The sequence below is a fragment of the Narcine bancroftii genome, chromosome 8 (assembly GCF_036971445.1).
Source record: "Narcine bancroftii isolate sNarBan1 chromosome 8, sNarBan1.hap1, whole genome shotgun sequence".
Lineage (NCBI taxonomy): Eukaryota > Metazoa > Chordata > Chondrichthyes > Torpediniformes > Narcinidae > Narcine > Narcine bancroftii.
This window is the reverse complement of record NC_091476.1, coordinates 175571199-175588416: the sequence shown is the minus strand read 5'-3', so window position 1 is coordinate 175588416 and position 17218 is coordinate 175571199. Positions and strand designations below refer to the sequence as shown.

At 42.3% G+C, this 17218-nt stretch overlaps 1 protein-coding gene across 4 annotated transcripts in view; it reads right to left on the bottom strand.

Moving 5' to 3' along the window:
• The window catches only part of LOC138741606 (regulating synaptic membrane exocytosis protein 3-like), a 172519-nt gene that overhangs the window by 23940 nt on the left and 131361 nt on the right, over positions 1-17218 (bottom strand). For all 4 annotated transcript variants that reach the window (XM_069895927.1, XM_069895925.1, XM_069895924.1 and 1 more), the window contains 3 exons: positions 16470-16611; positions 10076-10188; positions 3576-3677 (listed from right to left, as the gene is read on the bottom strand). In XM_069895927.1, the coding sequence (XP_069752028.1) occupies positions 3576-3677; positions 10076-10188; positions 16470-16611 (357 nt within the window). The remainder of the gene's footprint in view (positions 1-3575; positions 3678-10075; positions 10189-16469; positions 16612-17218) is intronic.

The window sequence follows — 17218 nt, the reverse complement described above, 5'->3', positions numbered from 1 at the left end:
ATAAATCTAATTCAATATGATCCCCATGAGATAATTTGCTCCTGAGGCGGCTTCTCTGTTATTTTGCTCTGATTATTATGGGTCATGACCCAATCTCTTCCAGTGGGCTCAGACGTTGAAAGCAGAGTTGAGGCTTATTTGTTGCTTTTGATGAAAATTTATATCAACTTACAAATGCTTCTTAATTGTTATCTCCTCCTCAAACTATAACAAGCAGAATGACAACTACTTTGGTGCTGCCTCTTGCACCCATACTGAGCTTATCGACTTTATTCACTTTGCTGCCAAGTTCCACCCTGATCTCAAATTCACTTGGTCCATGTCTAGCAACACTCATTCCCTTTTCTTGAGCTCTCATTCTCCATCTCGGGGGGGCAAACTCTCGACAGTCAACTTTCACAAACCCACCAACGCCCACAGCAACCTTGACTACACCTCTTCACACCTTGTAAGGATTCCATTCCTTTCTCTCAATTCCTCCAACTCCACATCAGTTCCAAGGATGAGGTCTTCCATACCAGGTCATCAGAGATGTTCTCCTTCTTCAAACAATCTGGTATTCCCTCTACCACCATCAACTCAGCATTTACCTGCATATCCTTCAATACCCGCACATCTGCCCTTGGACCCTCTTCCCCCACATGCAACAAGGATAGGATTCCCCTTGTCCTCACCTACCATCCCACCAGTCTCTGCATCCAACCTCTCCATTTCCACCACCTATTACATGGTCCCACCACCAGTAACATCTTCTCCTCTGCTTCCTCTGTGACTCCCTTGTCTACTTCTCCCTCTTCACCAATCACTCCCTTGGCACCTATTCCTGAAAGGTGCTCTATTTGCACATAAACCTCCTCCCTCTACTATTCAGGGTTCCAAACAGTCCTTCCAGGTGAAGCAACACTTCACTTATGAATCTGCAGGAGTCATTGACCTACCCAGAGCCCCTCTAGTGGTCTCCTCTACATTGGAGACTGGACGCACACTGGGAGATGGCTTTGTTGAGCACCTCAGCTCTGTCTGCCACAATAGCGTGGATCTCCCAATGGCCACCTATTTAGATTCTCCATCCCATTCCCTTACCAACATGCCTGTCCATGGTCTCATGTACTGCCAGACTGAGACCACCCATAAATTGGAGGAACAAGACCTCATATTCTGTCTAGGCACCCTCCAACCTGATGGCATTAATATCAACTTCTCCAGTTCCATTAGCCTCTGCCCCTTCCCCACCCATTTTTTCCTATGTCTCCTTCCCTCTTGCTCTCTTTCTCTCTAGATGTTTTTATGCTGGGCCTCCGCCTCGAGGCTGGCTCCAACTACGGAGAAAAATTTGAACACCTTTTTATGGAGCAGCCGTAGAGGCTGCTCCAGTGCTGCTTTTATGAAGAGCGGCGCCTCGTAGCGTCCTTTGGAGCTTATGGAGGTGGGGTGAGTGGTGTAGCAGCGCTGCCCATCATCATGAGGTCTAACATATGTGACGAGCAATGGCTGTCTTCATTACCCATAATCCCCAACACTGCTGGAACCACTTTGGGAAATGCAGAGTGGTTGCAGCTGCATGAGGGATTATGGGTAATGAAGATGGCCATTGATAATTCTTCCAGCTCTTCTGCCGCATCTGGCTCTTCGCTCCCCTCTTGCATCCATTGGATTCCCCGGCTCTGCTTCTCCATCTCCACTCCTCAGCCTCTGTCCTCCTTCCTCCAGGGCCGTGAAGCTCAGCACCAAGTTCCCTTTGCCCTCTGGCCTCAGCGGCTCGGTAGACTCCGACTCTCCTTACCCCCGCTGGGCCTTAGGCTCTCTACGGCTCCTCACTGCCCTCATGTTCCTCAGTCTCAATGGCCTTGGTGAAGGAGGGAGGGGCGGAGGGAGAACAGAAAGAGGACATTTCCAGGTGGAAAGAGGGAGCCCTAACCCCAGCTCAAATCTCTGTGGGAGCCCTGGTGGTGGCTCCAGGGTCGCTGGCTGATGGCATCATTGCTACTCCATCAGCTCATCCCTAGCCAGCTGCTTGCAGTGACAGTACATTTATGATGCGAGGCGGAGCACTCCGCTCCACTGCTGACACAATATTGAAGAAGGATTGGAGTCAGCGCCTTGGGGCCTCTCACGGAGCATTTACGATGTAAGAGCGGAGAATCTTTATCTTTACAGTCACATTTTTTCACTCTATGAAAGGGCCTTCTCTCTCTCTCTCTTCCCTTTTTCTGTCTCCTTTCATAGAGATGAAAACTACCCCTTCCCCCATGAATTCTCACCTTTCCTCTCTCCTCTTATCATCTCCACTTTACACCTGTGTTCCTCCACTTCCCATTCTTCCCTTTTCATCAGCCCGGTTTTGCTAATACCTTGAGAAAGGCCTCAGGCCCAAAACATATTTAATAAATTTGCACCTCCTCAGGACGCTGCGACACTGGCCGAGTTCCTCCAGCATTTCTGTGCTTTTACTACAGAATACCAGCAGGAGTTGAGCAACATAGTGTACGAAAACAGATTAATTCCATGACCTGAAATGGATTTCCTCACATCCAGATCTCCCACTGATGTACTTTGGTAATTACTGTTTGGTTGTCTTTCTGCCCAGGAAGTTTCCTGTGATGTTCTGGTGTATGTGCCTCTTTGTAAAAGGCCATCTTAAAGGTATTCATTCATCTTGACACAATTGGAAAATTTGGAAATTATGAAGGATGCAATTCTTTCTTTCACTAACTGAAACACAAATGATGACCTTTGCACTGAGCAGAATGAAAAATACATCAAAGACAAGCAGACACTGAAGACTAGCAGACACTGATGCCAAGCAGACACTGAAGACAAACAGACACTGAAGACAAGCAGACACTGAAGACAAGCAGACAATGAAGACAAGCAGACACTGAAGACAAGCAGACACTGATGCCAAGCAGACACTGACGCCAAGGTTGCACCTGCCCTTTTGCACATCAAGATTAATTCAGGGTCATTAATAAGAGGTTTCCTGTTGAGACAATATTTCTGGAAGTTATTAAGAAAAGATTTGATCCATTGCAATTTTATATAATGGAAGAAAATTACTTCTTTATAATTTTATCAAATTACAATGTTTAAACCCATTGGATTCGATGAAATGGTAATGAGTGGGCAGGGATTTAACTAAACTCAAATGAAGAATGGCAGTCAGTGAGATGAAGTTGATCCAATAAAATTCTATATGATGGGATAAGGAAAGGGATTTCCATAGAATTCATTACATCGCAAAAGAATGTGAAGGAAAGTGTTCACCGTGGGTTCTGTGCTTGCTGCCTGCAAATGTTGATGGAAATGGACTATCAAAGGCTGTAGATGGACACAGGCAAAGTATTGGAGGAGAAAGTGAAAGAAGAACTCAGCATCGTGGCAAGCTTGGAATTTGTTGCGCTTTCTCAGGCAGAGTTTTGCATTGTTTCAGACAGTCACAGGTGAACATGCCTGCCAGTGATTTACCTGCAGGGCTTAGGTAACTGGTTTCAGATAATAGATCAGTTAGGAATGCAGCATGTACTAAACTATGCTATGAGTAGAAATCAGACAGTGTGAGCTTCCTTGGCACCTACCTGGTAAAGCTTTTGTGCCAGGCTTTGGAGTGAGTCCTCGGGCTTGAATAACTTCGACCTCCAGCTGCCCATTCCGATCCGCCATGCCAATGTGAATATCACCTGCAGTAAGATGATAATGATCAATGGCAAAGATAACATGCAGAAATCCATGACTGACTCCCCGATTACTGTCTCTTCGCTCCCTCCAAACCAGTAACAGTAGATGCCAGAGAAAGTGGGATATTCCCCTCATTCAGACGTCAAACAGAGTAAACCAGGAGGACAGTGAAGAGATGGTTCATAAACAGAGGACAAATATTAACAAGATCCAAAGTTGTGCAGCAGAGAATGATCACGATCCAGGAGTGAAGGGTCAGTTGATGAAGATGACGAAGACCATGCGGTCAAACAATATTCATGGCTTTTATTAGCAGGAACTAACGGTACAATAATGAAAGACAATGGATGCAGACACAGTTATACCCACGGGGAGTGTCTTTAATGGCACAGATAATACACGCACAATGTTAGTACAGCAAGGCTCGCCAGAGGGGAGACAGGCAGCTTGGCAGAGATTCACCATGAGGATGAAAATGTGAGAGCTGGAGAGACCACGTTCATTTTGAGTTTCCAAAAAAAACTGGATAAAATAGAAAAGGTTGGCATGGCTATGGGCAGAGAATGGCAATGCCTTCACACAACCCACAAAGCTATATAATTCTAACATTCTATGGTTCATAGGGATTAAAGAAGTAACCTGTTTGTTCAGACAGGCAATGTGGGTAAGGTCCTAAATGAAATTTATGTTCAACAAGAAGAGTATTATTGGACAGTGAGTTCAGGGAGAGGTATGTGAATAATCTGGGGCAGGTCAATGGAAGTGTCAGATGACAAAGGACACATCAAGATTCATAAATCCTCAGCATCAAATCAGATCGATTTCCAGTTGCTAACAGAAACAAGGGCGAAGATAGCTGGGATCTTGATGGGCATTTCTGTTAGCCACAGGCAAGCTACCAGAAGACAAAAGAATGGCTCCCTTTGTTCTCTTATTAAGGACAGCAGCACGAATAAGCCAGTTAATGACAAACCAGTGAGACTCGCATCTGTAGTAAGGATAGAAGAAAATTCTAAAGGATTGGATTTATGTACGTTTGGAAAGGCTGAACCTGATCATGGATAGTCACAGAGTGTATTTGTGAGAAGTCCATGCCTCGTTAGTTTGATTATATATTTCTGAGGAGTTAATTATAAAGATTGGTGAAGTCACAGCAATAGGATGATATTCAGATTTCACATAGTAGGATGGTCAAAGTTTAAGGCACATGAAATCCAAGGCAAGCTGGCTAATTGATCAAAAATTGACTTGGTGAACGGCAGGCAGATGGTGGTGGTAAAAGGATGCTTTTCTCATTGGAAGTCTGTGGCCAGTGGTGGACTACAGCGATTGGTGCTGGGACCTTTGCTGTTTGCGATATACTTTGATGTGAATGCAGGAGGATTGATTAGAAAGTTTGTAGATGACACAAAAGCTGGTGGTGTTGTGGTCTTAGGCTGCAGCAGGATATAAATCAGATAGAAAGTTGGGTAGAGCATAAGCAGATGGAATTTAATTCCGACAAGCATCACATGATTTATTTTGGGAAAAATATAGATTGAACATATACAATAAATGGCAGGGAGCTTTGGAATATTGATGAATAGAGAGACAGAAGGGTTTAACTGCATAGATCCCTGAAAGTGGAAAGACAGGGAGATAGGATGATGGCATGACCTATGCCCTGCATGTCTCTATAGGGTCAGAGCACAGAATATAATAGTTGTATAATAACCAAGCACAGATTGGGCAGCTGCTTCATTGTACACCCGTGGGTCTAAAGTTTGAGATGTTACTAGGCAACCTTTTCAGTTCTTCCTCACCATTCCCACACAGACAACATCTTCCCTCGGCCTCATCCATTGTTAGGGTGAGGCCAAACAGAAACTTATTCCTCTGGAAAAGCCTTCAACCCAATGGCATGTTCACAAATGTTTCTAGTAACCCCACCTTTTCTCTTTAGTCACACTCCCCCACCCTGCATTCTCACCACTTATCCCTCATGGTGTCCAAAACCAAATCCCCTCTTCATCCCTCCCTATCTTTCCCCACACCTCATTTCCCTGTCCCCTTGCTATAATTGATACCACCCTTTCCCTCTTTAGTTTCTGTAAAGGGTCGCAACCTGAACTGTTGACTGGCCATTTCAACCCACTGATGTTAGCTTCTTTTTGTTCAGTGAGGATGTCAAACATTATGGGAAGAAGGCATGAGAACGGGGTTGAGGAAAAATACATCAGCCATGATTTGAATGGCAGAGCAGACTCAATAAGCTGAATGGCCTCATTCTTGTGGTCTTATGTTGCCTGAACCACTGAGTTCCTCAAGATTCCAGTATTTAAAGTTTGTCATAACCATATAACCATATACAGCACAGAACAGGCCAGTTTAGCCCTACTAGTCCATGCCGGAACAAATCCCCACCCTCCTAGTCCCACTGACCAGCACCCGGTCCATACCCCTCCAGTCCTCTCCTATCCATGTAATTATCCAGTCTTTCCTTAAATGTAAATAACGTCCTTGCTTCAACCACCTCTGCCGGAAGCTTATTCCACATCCCCACCACCCTTTGCGTGAAGAAATCTCCCCTCATGTTCCCCTTATAATTTTCCCCCTTCAATCTCAAACCATGGTCTCTGGTTTGAATCTCCCCCACTCTTAATTGTAAAAGCCTATCCACGTTGACTCTCTCTGTCCCTTTTAAAATCTTGAACACCTCCATCAAATCCCCCCTCAATCTTCTACGCTCCAGAGAAAAAAGCCCCAGTCTGCTCAACCTTTCTCTGTAACTCAAACCTTGAAATCCTGTCAACATTCTCGTGAACCTTCTCCGCACTCGCTCTATTTTGTTTATATCTTTCCTATAATTTGATGACCAAAACTGTACACAGTACTCCAAATTTGGCCTCACCAATGCCTTGTACAATTTCATCATAACATCCCAACTCTTGAATTCAATACTCCGATTTATGAAGGCCAACATTCCAAATGCCTTCTTCACCACACCATCTACCTGAGTATCAGCCTTGAGGGTACTATTTACCATCACTCCTTAATCCCTTTGTTGCTCTACACATCTCAATAGCCTACCATTTAATGCATATGACCTATTTAGATTTGCCTTTCCAAAATGCAACACTTCACACTTATCCGTATTAAATTCCATCAGCCATTTCTCAGCCCACTCCTCTAGCTTTCCTATATCTCTTTTTAAGCTACAGTAATCTTCCTCACTGTCCACAATACCACCAATCTTTGCAAACTTCTGCAAACGTACTTATCCAATTTACCACCCCTTCTTCCAGATCGTTAATATATATATATATATATGTATAACAAACAATAGTGGACCCAGGACCGATCCCTGAGGAACTCCACTAGTCACCGGCCTCCAATTGGACAAACAATTTTCTACCACTACTCTCTGACACCTCCCATCCAACCATTGCTGAATCCATTTCACTACTTCCTTATTTATACCTAATGCCTCCACCTTTTTTTCTCAACTCCTGTGGGGAACTTTGTCAAAAGCTTTACTAAAGTCTAAATAGACAACATCCACAGCCTTCCCTTCATCAACCTTTTTTGTAACCCCCTCGAAAAACTCAATCAGGTTTGTCAAGCATGATCTACCCCTGACAAAACCATACTGATTACTTCCTATCAATCCCTGTTCTTTCAAATATTTGTAAATGCCATCCCTCAGAACACTTTCCATCAACTTACCCACCACAGACGTCAGACTCACAGGTCTATAATTTCCAGGCTTACATTTGGACCTTTTCTTAAACAGTGGAACAACATGAGCCACCCTCCAATCCTCTGGCACTACCCCCGTGACCAGTGACATCCTAAATATCTCTGTTAATGGCCCCACTATCTGTACACTAGTCTCCCTGAGTGTCCTTGGGAATACATTGTCCAGACCCGGAAATTTGTCTACCTTTATCTTTTTTAACACAGCCATCACTACCTCCTCGGTTATCCTTATATGATTCATGACCTCCCCACTATTTTTCTTTACTTTAACTGGTACAATATTTTTTTCCCTAGTGAATACCGAGGCAAAGAAATCATTTAAAATTTCCCCCATCTCCTCTGACTTCTCACTCAGCCTACCCTCGCTATCTACAAGGGGTCCAATTTTATCCTTCACTAATCTTTTACTTTTAATGTACCTATAGAAACCCTTTGGATTTATTCTTACTCTGTCTGACAAAGCCTCTTCATGCCTCTTTTTGGCCTTTCTAATTTCTTTCTTAAGATTTTTTTCTACACTCCTTGTAGTCCTCTTTCAATTTCTCATCACCCTGCTGTTTATACCTCTTGTACACCTCCCTCTTTCTCCTAACCAAATTTCTAATATTCCTCAAAAACCAAGCCTCCCTATGACTTCCAGCCTTTCCTTTGATCCTCACTGGGACATAATCTACTCTGAACTCTCAAAATTTCTTTGAATATTCTCCATTTTTCATTTACATCCTTTCCTGAAAAAATCATGTCCCACTCAATACTCCCCAAATCCATTCTTATTCCTTCGAAATTTGCTTTTCTCCAATCCAGAACCTCAACTTTAGGCCCTTCTTTGCTCTTCCCTAAAACTACCCTAAAACTAATAGAGTTGTGATCACTAGACCCAATTTGTTCTCCAACATTAACCTCAGACTCCTGACCTATCTCATTCCCTAACAGGAGATCCAGTATTACACCGTCCCGAGTCGATGAAGAAAACTATCTTGCACACATTTGACAAACTCTAGCCCATCCAGCCCTCTTACTATATGGGTATCCCAATCAATGTGAGGGAAGTTAAAATCTCCCATGATCACTACCTTATGTTTATTACACATATAAGCTATCTATCTAATAGTTGGAATGTGTGCAACTTTATAAAGTACTGGTAAAACCATACTGGAGATATAGGACACAGTTCTGGTCACCACTGGAGGTATAGGGCACAGTTCTGGTTACAACTAGGAGTATAGGGCACAGTTCTGGTTACAACTAGGAATATAGGACACAGTTCTGGTTACAACTAGGAGTATAGGGCACAGTTCTGGTTACATCTAGGAGTATAGGACACAGTTCTGGTTACAACTAGGAATATAGGACACAGTTCTGGTTACAACTAGGAGTATAGGGCACAGTTCTGGTAACATCTAGGAGTATAGGACACAGTTCTGCTCACCACTTTGAAGGAAGAATGTACTCAAGATGGAAAGTGTCGAGAAGATTTACCTGAATTGTGGTTGGGTTGGAGGACTTTAGTTATGGGAGTATCTGGACATGCTGGGCTTGTTTTCTCTGGAGTAGAGGAAAATTAAAAACTAGAGGGTCGTGGCTTAAGATGAGGAGAGAATTTTAAAGGGAATTGGTTGGAAAAGTCTATGACACAGAGAGCAGTCAATATCTGGAACCTATTGCCAGAGGAGGGGGTGGAATCAGATACAGTCACAGCATTTAGGAGACATTTGGACAGATATTTGAATAGACAAAGCAGATAGATTCCTGATATACAACTCCATGAGTTTTTTACTTCAAATATGAAGTGAACACCAAGGACTTGGAGTTAAGAATTGAAGTCTCGTGTTTCCACCCATATGTCTTTGCTCAACCCTTTCCCATTCTCCATCTGCCAGTTTGGAAGCCAGTGTTCAACTGCTGTGCACCATAGCCCTGAACAGGCTGTGCTCCCTCCCTCCACACTCAATCCTTCCTCCTGCTGCCTGGGCCTCAACTATCATTTCTCTCTCACTACTTCTCTTTCCTGCAGACGAGGAGATTGATGGAACCTTGGGCTCTTATAAATAAAATGAGGAAATTACTTAAAAATATTTAAATACATTTACTTTATATTATATCTTTGTCTACATATTTGTGTACGTTTGTGCACCGTGGTCCAGAGAAACATTGTTCCATCTGCTTGTATACATACAATCAGATGATAATGAACTTGAACTAGTGCTTTCCTTCTTGGGACCATCTGTGAGTTTTGGCTAATAGCCTGATTCAAATTTTGCTCCCCTGCCTGTCTATCCTTTGGACTAACTTATGACAACACAGGAGGCTATTTGACCTAATAGACCAATCCCATCAGGTCTGTTTCACTGCAGCCCTGCAGGTATTCTCTCGCACATGTCCATTAACTCCTGTTTGATTCTCATTGCCATTTACCTAGCCAAAGTGTATTTATAGCAGCTAAATAACCTATCAGCAAACCTTTGGGATGTGGCGGGAACTCGCACGCGCGTCACACACACACACACACAGCTGTTGAAATCCAGTGACAATCGATTTCATTTCAGGAATGGCCATGGGATGTGGGCTTTCAGAGTCGTGAAACAGTCACCTAACAAAGAGAGTAAGCTAATAGGTTGATGGAATGGAATCAATGAATGCACACCATGAGTTGGGAACTCACCCATGGAAGGGGCTGCCAGGGTCTGCCGTCCCACAAGCTGAGCCGGACCAATCCCATCCAGGAAGTCACTGAACTGCCCGTCTGCTCCCAGTCTCGCCATGGGAAAAACCAAACTGTTCAAACAGGAGGCAAAGATTAATAATGGTTCAACAAGATCTAGTGTGTGTGTGTGTGTGTGTGTGTGTGTGTGTGTGTGTGTGTGTGTGTGTGTGTGTGTGTGTGTGTGTGTGCGTGTGTGCGTGCATGCGTGTGCGAGCGTGTGCGCGCGCGTGTGTGTGTGGCAGAGGGGCACATGCAGGTATGTGTATGTCAGTGTGCAGAGACGGCCACATTTGTGTATGTGCAAATGTTTGTGCATACATGTGAGTGTATGTGCACATGTATGCACATGCCAATGTTAGTTTTTGTGTATGTGTGTGTGTGTGTCCATTTATATATGTAGGGCTTTATCGAAAGTCAGAGATATGCATTCATGAACGACCTTTCACGTCACTTTCAGGTACCTCCCATGTATTCCTCCCACCAGAGTGCAGTGCAGTGATTGGGTAAGTTGGGGCACTGCAAACTGTGCCCATCAGCATATAATTGGGGGTTGACAAGTTCTGTTGAAGGGCCACAGATACGGATAATTAACTGTTTCTCCTCCATTGCTGCCTGACGTTTCTTCAGAATTTTCTGATTTTATTTCAGATTTTGAGCGTCTGCAGTTTTGTTTGTCTTTCACAATGTTTCAGCATTGTTCCTTTAGTGGGGTGTTTTTACACCACTTCACCATGGATTCACTGACAGTTTATATTAAGTTCACCTTGAGCCTCCTGCAACTTGATTAAAACGTAGAAATTTGCAATACAGAAAGAAGCCGTCCAACCTATCTTTCCCTGCTGAGAAAGATCTAATGTGAAGAAGCTCACTTTTGATGCTCTGTGGGTAACAACTAGACAAGTGCTAAACCTGAGACTTTTTAAGCATGATGCCTCTTGACCCCTTCTTGTCTGTAAGTTTAAGATCCTCACCACTTCATGGGTGAAGAATGATTTCCTCAGTTCTTCTCCTGTCCTTCTACCGATTACCTTGAATCCAATCCAATTGATCACTCCAGTCAAAGAACAAGGTCTTCCTATTCACTCTAAGCCTCAAAGAAATGTAGACAGATAAACTGAATCTCTCCTCAATCTCTTTGTTCCAAAGAAAATAACAAGAGCTGAGATCAGTCTGTCATAACTAAGGTTCTCCAGCCCTAGCATCTCAGTACAATCAGCCTCAACACTGACAAGTACAAAACCTCAGTAAACGTGACCTCTTACGCTGATATCTACAAAACCTCGTTATACATAGCTCCCCACATTGATTCCTGTGGCATCTCAGTAAAATCAGCCCTCTACAATGTCAACAAAACCCCAGTATACACGCCACCACCCCCCTCCAAACGCTAATCCCTTTGTAGCCTCTAGTTATACACACAGCCCCCTAAGCTGAACCTCACTACCCACTGCTCTGCAGACATGAGAACTCTGAATGTTGGAGCTGTGTGTTTACTGAGCACATGTAGTCAGTCTACTGAGAATTCAACCAGGATTTATATGTTTAGCAAAGTTTACTGAAAACCTGTTGAGAAATTTTCATTGGTTTACTATATTGTGTATTGTGAGCTTTCCCTTAGTTGTGTAAGAGTTTCCTTTGAGCTTGTTGTGAGTTTACTGTTGACTGAGGATTTACTGAAGGGTTACCAAAAGGTCAGGTGCATTTATTGTGAGATTGTCATACGTCTGATGGTAAGCTTAGCATGGGTTTACTGTAGATTGACTGAGAATTTATTGTAAAATCATAAAGATTTTACTGACCCTTTGCTTTGAGGTTACTGTGTTATCCAGAAAGGACCATCTTCACTTCACTTAGGGAATGGTTGGTGGGATGTTGGCCCAGAAATTCCATTTGTGCTACACAAGGAGACATCAGCATAGAACTGACACACAGCCGATGGGAGAGGTCCTAGGTGTGAATCAATACCACCCCTGCACTCACTATCAATTGTCTATCATCTCCCCCACCTCAACAATGGGGTGGGGGGGAAATGATGGATAGTGGCTCGGTTAGCATAGCGGTGAAGGGTGCCCCCTTAGCCCTTTATTATTTAACTTAGCTTTAGAACCTTTGGCAATTGCTATCAGAGAAGCACCCAATATTACTGGTATTATTCGTTGCAGGGATATTCATAAAGTATCACTATATGCAGATGATTTATTGTTATATATTTCCAATCCTGAAAATTCTATTCCTGCAGTTTTATCTTTATTAGCCCAATTTAGTAATTTTTCGGGATATAAACTGAATTTAAATAAAAGTGAATTATTCCCTTTTAATGGATGGGTCCCTATTTATGATAGTTTACCTTTTAAAATAGCTAGAGACCATTTTATATATTTAGGGATTAAGATTACTAAAAAACAAAGATTTGTTTAGGACTAATTTTTTCCCTCTATTGGACCTGATCGGCAGTTTACTTACCAATTGGTCACCATTATCCCTATCCATGATAGGCCGAATTAATGCTATTAAGATGATGATCTTACCTAAATTTTTATATATATTCCAAGCTATACCTATTTTTGTTCCTAAATCTTTTTTTGATAAGGTCGATTCTAAATTGTCCTCGTATATCTGGCAAAACAAGAATCCTAGATTGGGGAAAAAATATTTACAGAAATCTAAACTAGAGGGAGGGTTGGCATTGCCCAACTTTGGAATTTATTACTGGGCAATTAATATTAGTTACTTAAGGTATTGGTTGAATTATTCAGAATTATCTCTAAATCCCCATTGGGTAAATTTAGAAATTAAACCGATACAAAATTTTCAATTAGCTCTATTTTGGGAGCTGCTCTCCCTTTTACTCTTACTAAATTATATAAACAAATTGACAATCCAATGGCTAAACATACACTACGTATATGGTTTCAATTCCGGAGATTTTTTGGCCTAAGTCATTTTATCTTGGAAACTCCTATTGTACTAAATTTCCTTTTTCATCCCTCTCTAATTGATCAAGCTTATTTACTCTGGAAAGTTAAAGGTATAACATGCTTTTCGGATTTATTCTTGGATAACTCTTTCATGTCATTTGAACAATTATCCATGAAATATGATTTACCTCGATCTCATTTCTTTCGATATTTGCAGATTAGGAGTTTCTTAGTTTCAACTTTACCCTCTTTTCCCAATCGGGAGACTACGACTGTTTTAGAGGATATACTATATTCAAAATTCCCTCCAAAAGGTGTGATATCTAAATTATATAATATAATTACAAAAATAAATTCTGGGACTTTTGAAAAGTTTAAAAATGATTGGGAAAGAGAACTCAACCTACATATTTCTAATGAAAATTGGAATAAAATTCTGCGACTGGTAAACTCTTCTTCTCTATGTGCAAAACATTCACTAATACAGTTTAAAGTTGTTCATAGAGCTCATATGTCTAAAGATAAACTCCATCGCTTTTATTCTCATATCGATCCTATATGTGATAAATGTCAATTGGAAATAGCTTCCCTTACACATATGTTTTGGTCCTGTCCCTCTTTACAGAATTATTGGAAGGAAATTTTTTCCATTATATCTACTGTTTTGAATATTGATTTACAACCACATCCCATTACTGCAATTTTTGGATTACCTATGATAGATTTGACTTATTTATCTCTTCCTGCGGATCGTATGATTGCTTTTCTTACACTAATGGCTAGAAAATCTATACTATTAAATTGGAAAGAGGTAAATCCTCCCACTGTTTTCCAATGGTTTACCCAAACCATACTATGTTTAAATTTAGAGAAAATTAGAAAATCTGTCTATGAATCCCCTTCTAAGTTTGAGTTAACCTGGCGACCATTTATTCAATATTTTCATTTGTGGTGAGTTGATCTGGCTCTGTTTTCTTTCTATGATTATGTATGATAATTGGGCTGTAAGATGAGATCGGAGTGATCGGCGTGGTTTAGCTATATCTGTAGGTTTTTTTTTTAAGTTTTTTTTAAAGTTTTTTTTAAATTCAGATTTGTTTTTTCTTCTTTTTTGGGGTTTTTTTTTTCTCTTTTTTCATATATTGTTATTAATTATATCTTTTTTTTTAGAGATAGTTCACACCCTAAACTGATCAAAAATTTTTTTTATGATATATTTTTATTCTGTAATATTATTGTTTAATATCTCTGTATTAATTCATTACTTACTATGTATTTTTTTTATATCTCTTTGAACTGTATGTGTTTATAAATTATAATAATAATAAAAAGATTGAAAAAGAAAAGAAAGAAAGAAAGAAAAGCATAGCGGTGAGAGCACCAGCGACTCAGGTTGGAATCTGCCGCTATCTATAAGGAGTTTGTATGTTATCACCATGTCTGCATGGGTTTTCTCCAGGTGTTCTGTTTTCTTCCCACGTTCCAAAGCCATAGAAATCTACAACATAGTACAGGTCCTTCAGCCCTCAGTGCTGTGCTGACCTAATAACCTACTCTTAACAACTGCCTAGAATTTCCTGACTGCATAACCCTCCATTTTTCTCAGTTTCATGTCCCTATCTAATCATCTCTTTAAAGATCCTATTGTATTTTTCCCAACCACCGATACCAGCAGCACATTCCATGCACGGGCTTCTCTCTCAATGTACAGACTTTGTAGGTTAACTGGGTATAATGGGGTGACACAGGTTTCATGGACGAGAAGGACCTTCTACCATGCTGTATAATTTAAAACAAATGTAACTATCTTTATAGCTCTAAATGTTGTCATAGGTGAAGGGCTCATTAACCACAGATGAGAACTCATCTAGGAAAGGAAAACTCTGATTTCAACCCTCCGCTGCCTTGTGGCCATATCCTCTTATGGGAAAGGCTTTGGGAGTAAACGCCGAGGAAAAATCCAGACGGAGCCCCTCAGGCGGCTGACTGCTGAACATAGCACCGGCTCAGCAACTCCTGTCATGCTGCTGACACCAAACTGTATTGACCTTCATCATTCCTTTGGACCTGTCATTAGCATGGAGACCGAGGTCCAACTGCATGGGCAACAGACGGATCTCCATATCAACTCTGCCCTGGCTTGTGTCCTGGAGAGGCCACTTCACAGTTACTACCAGAGACGCAGTATCCATGGTTGACCATGACCGACGGAGGCCAAAGAAAGAAAAAAAATAAGTGAGAGGAGAAGGATATGGTCTGTTTCATGTTTAAAGAACTGATCCATCAAAAACTTCAGATGGTTAATATTATGACTTCACAAAATGTTTTAGGGTCAATATTTTAGTTGACTCCCAATGAATGGTCGAGCTGCTATAATCTGAAGTGTTGACCATTCACTGAAGCAGAGGGTCCAGTCAGAGGGGTTAGCCATCATGCATCCACTGCTGGTGTTCGGCCTGCCTGGGAGTGCAGGGGACCAAGAGGTGATGAGATGGAGGAGTCCAAAATTATGAAGGGATTTAAATGGCATAGTTGGTGGGAAACCTTCCCCCATGGCAGAGATGAGACTCCAACCAGATGACAGTTTCCATTAATCCTTCTCCCAAGTCTCTCTCTTTGCCTGGCCCTCTGTCTCTTTTCTTCCCACTCTCCACCCCCTTCCCTTCTTTCTCCATTCAGAGAGCTACCCCCTCCCCCATCACCTCAGCTTTTCTCACTTCTACCCTCCCACCTGTATCCACCTCTTACCTGTTAGTCTGTGCTCCTCCCCTGCCCTTTTCCCTCCTCTCCTCTACCCCCATCTTTTTATTCAGGCCGCTGCCCATTTTTGATTATTCCTACAGAAGGGCCTAGGTCTGAAACATTGGTTACTTCCTATGGACACTGCGTGACCTGCTGAGTTTCTCCAGCACATTTGTGTGTTGCACTTGATCCCTGCACCTGCAAACTTCCTTGTTTAACTCTGTCTACACTCATCCCATTTACCAGCATGTGGATAATGGCCTGTAATGCTTGGTTATTCAAATACTCATCTGTATACTGAATCAGCTTCCAGCATCTTCTGAGGCCAGGTGTACCAGATTCCAACCACCCTCTTGGAGAGAACAATTCTTCCTCAGATCCCCTCTAAACCTTTGACCCCTTGCCCTCAGATGCTGAAGAAACTCAGCAGGTCATGCAGCATCTATAGGAAGTAAAAGATAAAAACATTTTGGGCCTGGGCTCTTCATCAGGTAGGGAGCAGGAAGAAAGGTGTAGGGAAAAAGAGAAGGGGTAACGCAAATTGGAAGTCATTGTTGATGCCATCTGGTTGGAGAATGTAGGTGGACATGGTGGACTGAAGGACTCTGGAACACTGGCAGGATCTACCAAAGCACATGCAGAGGGATTGTCCAGCTCCCTGGAGGCACCGCTTGGCCCGGATGGAGACTCACTTGCCATCTGAACTGTTGCTGTTGGTGCTGCCATCCGTCGACTCTCGGCTGCCCTGCCGGGTCACCCTGTTCCGCATTTCCACTGCGATCCCTGTCTCTGTGCTTCTCCGGATGTTGCTCCGTAACTTCTTTGTGGCTGCCTCTGAGGGACCAAGAGCGAGATGTTTAGTACCAGAGATTGTCTGACTGCAGCACTCAGTCATGCACCCTGGTCGCCAGGTCTGGTGGTTCAGCTGCAGGATAGATGTCACTGAACTGGAGAGTGTGCAGGAAAGATCATCTTGGGACAGGAGGCATAAAGTTGTACAGGCAGGTTGCATGGGCTGGACCTTCCTTTTTTCTTTGGAGTGACCTTATGGGTGTATAAAAGTTTGAGGGTCCTATCATTTATTGTTTATATCCAAACCTTATTAGCCTCAACACATACAGTAGTTATTAGGGTTAAACCTCTTATCGCTCAACTCATCCCTCTAATCATGTGGCCCAAGACTATCCCTCACTGTGAACAAATCACCAATCCTGTGTCACCAGGGAACTAACAAATCCTAGCTCCTACATTCATATCCTGATTCTTATTTATCTAACAAGGATTGTGGGTCCCAGCAGTGATCCCTGTCATGCACCTCTGGTCACAGGCTATTTTGGATGCAATTAGCCAAAATACCATGGATCCCAAAGGCCCCAAGTACTTTCCCATTTAATGACCATTGTAATTTCATAGTTCCCATCCCTTTAATATTCAGTCTTAC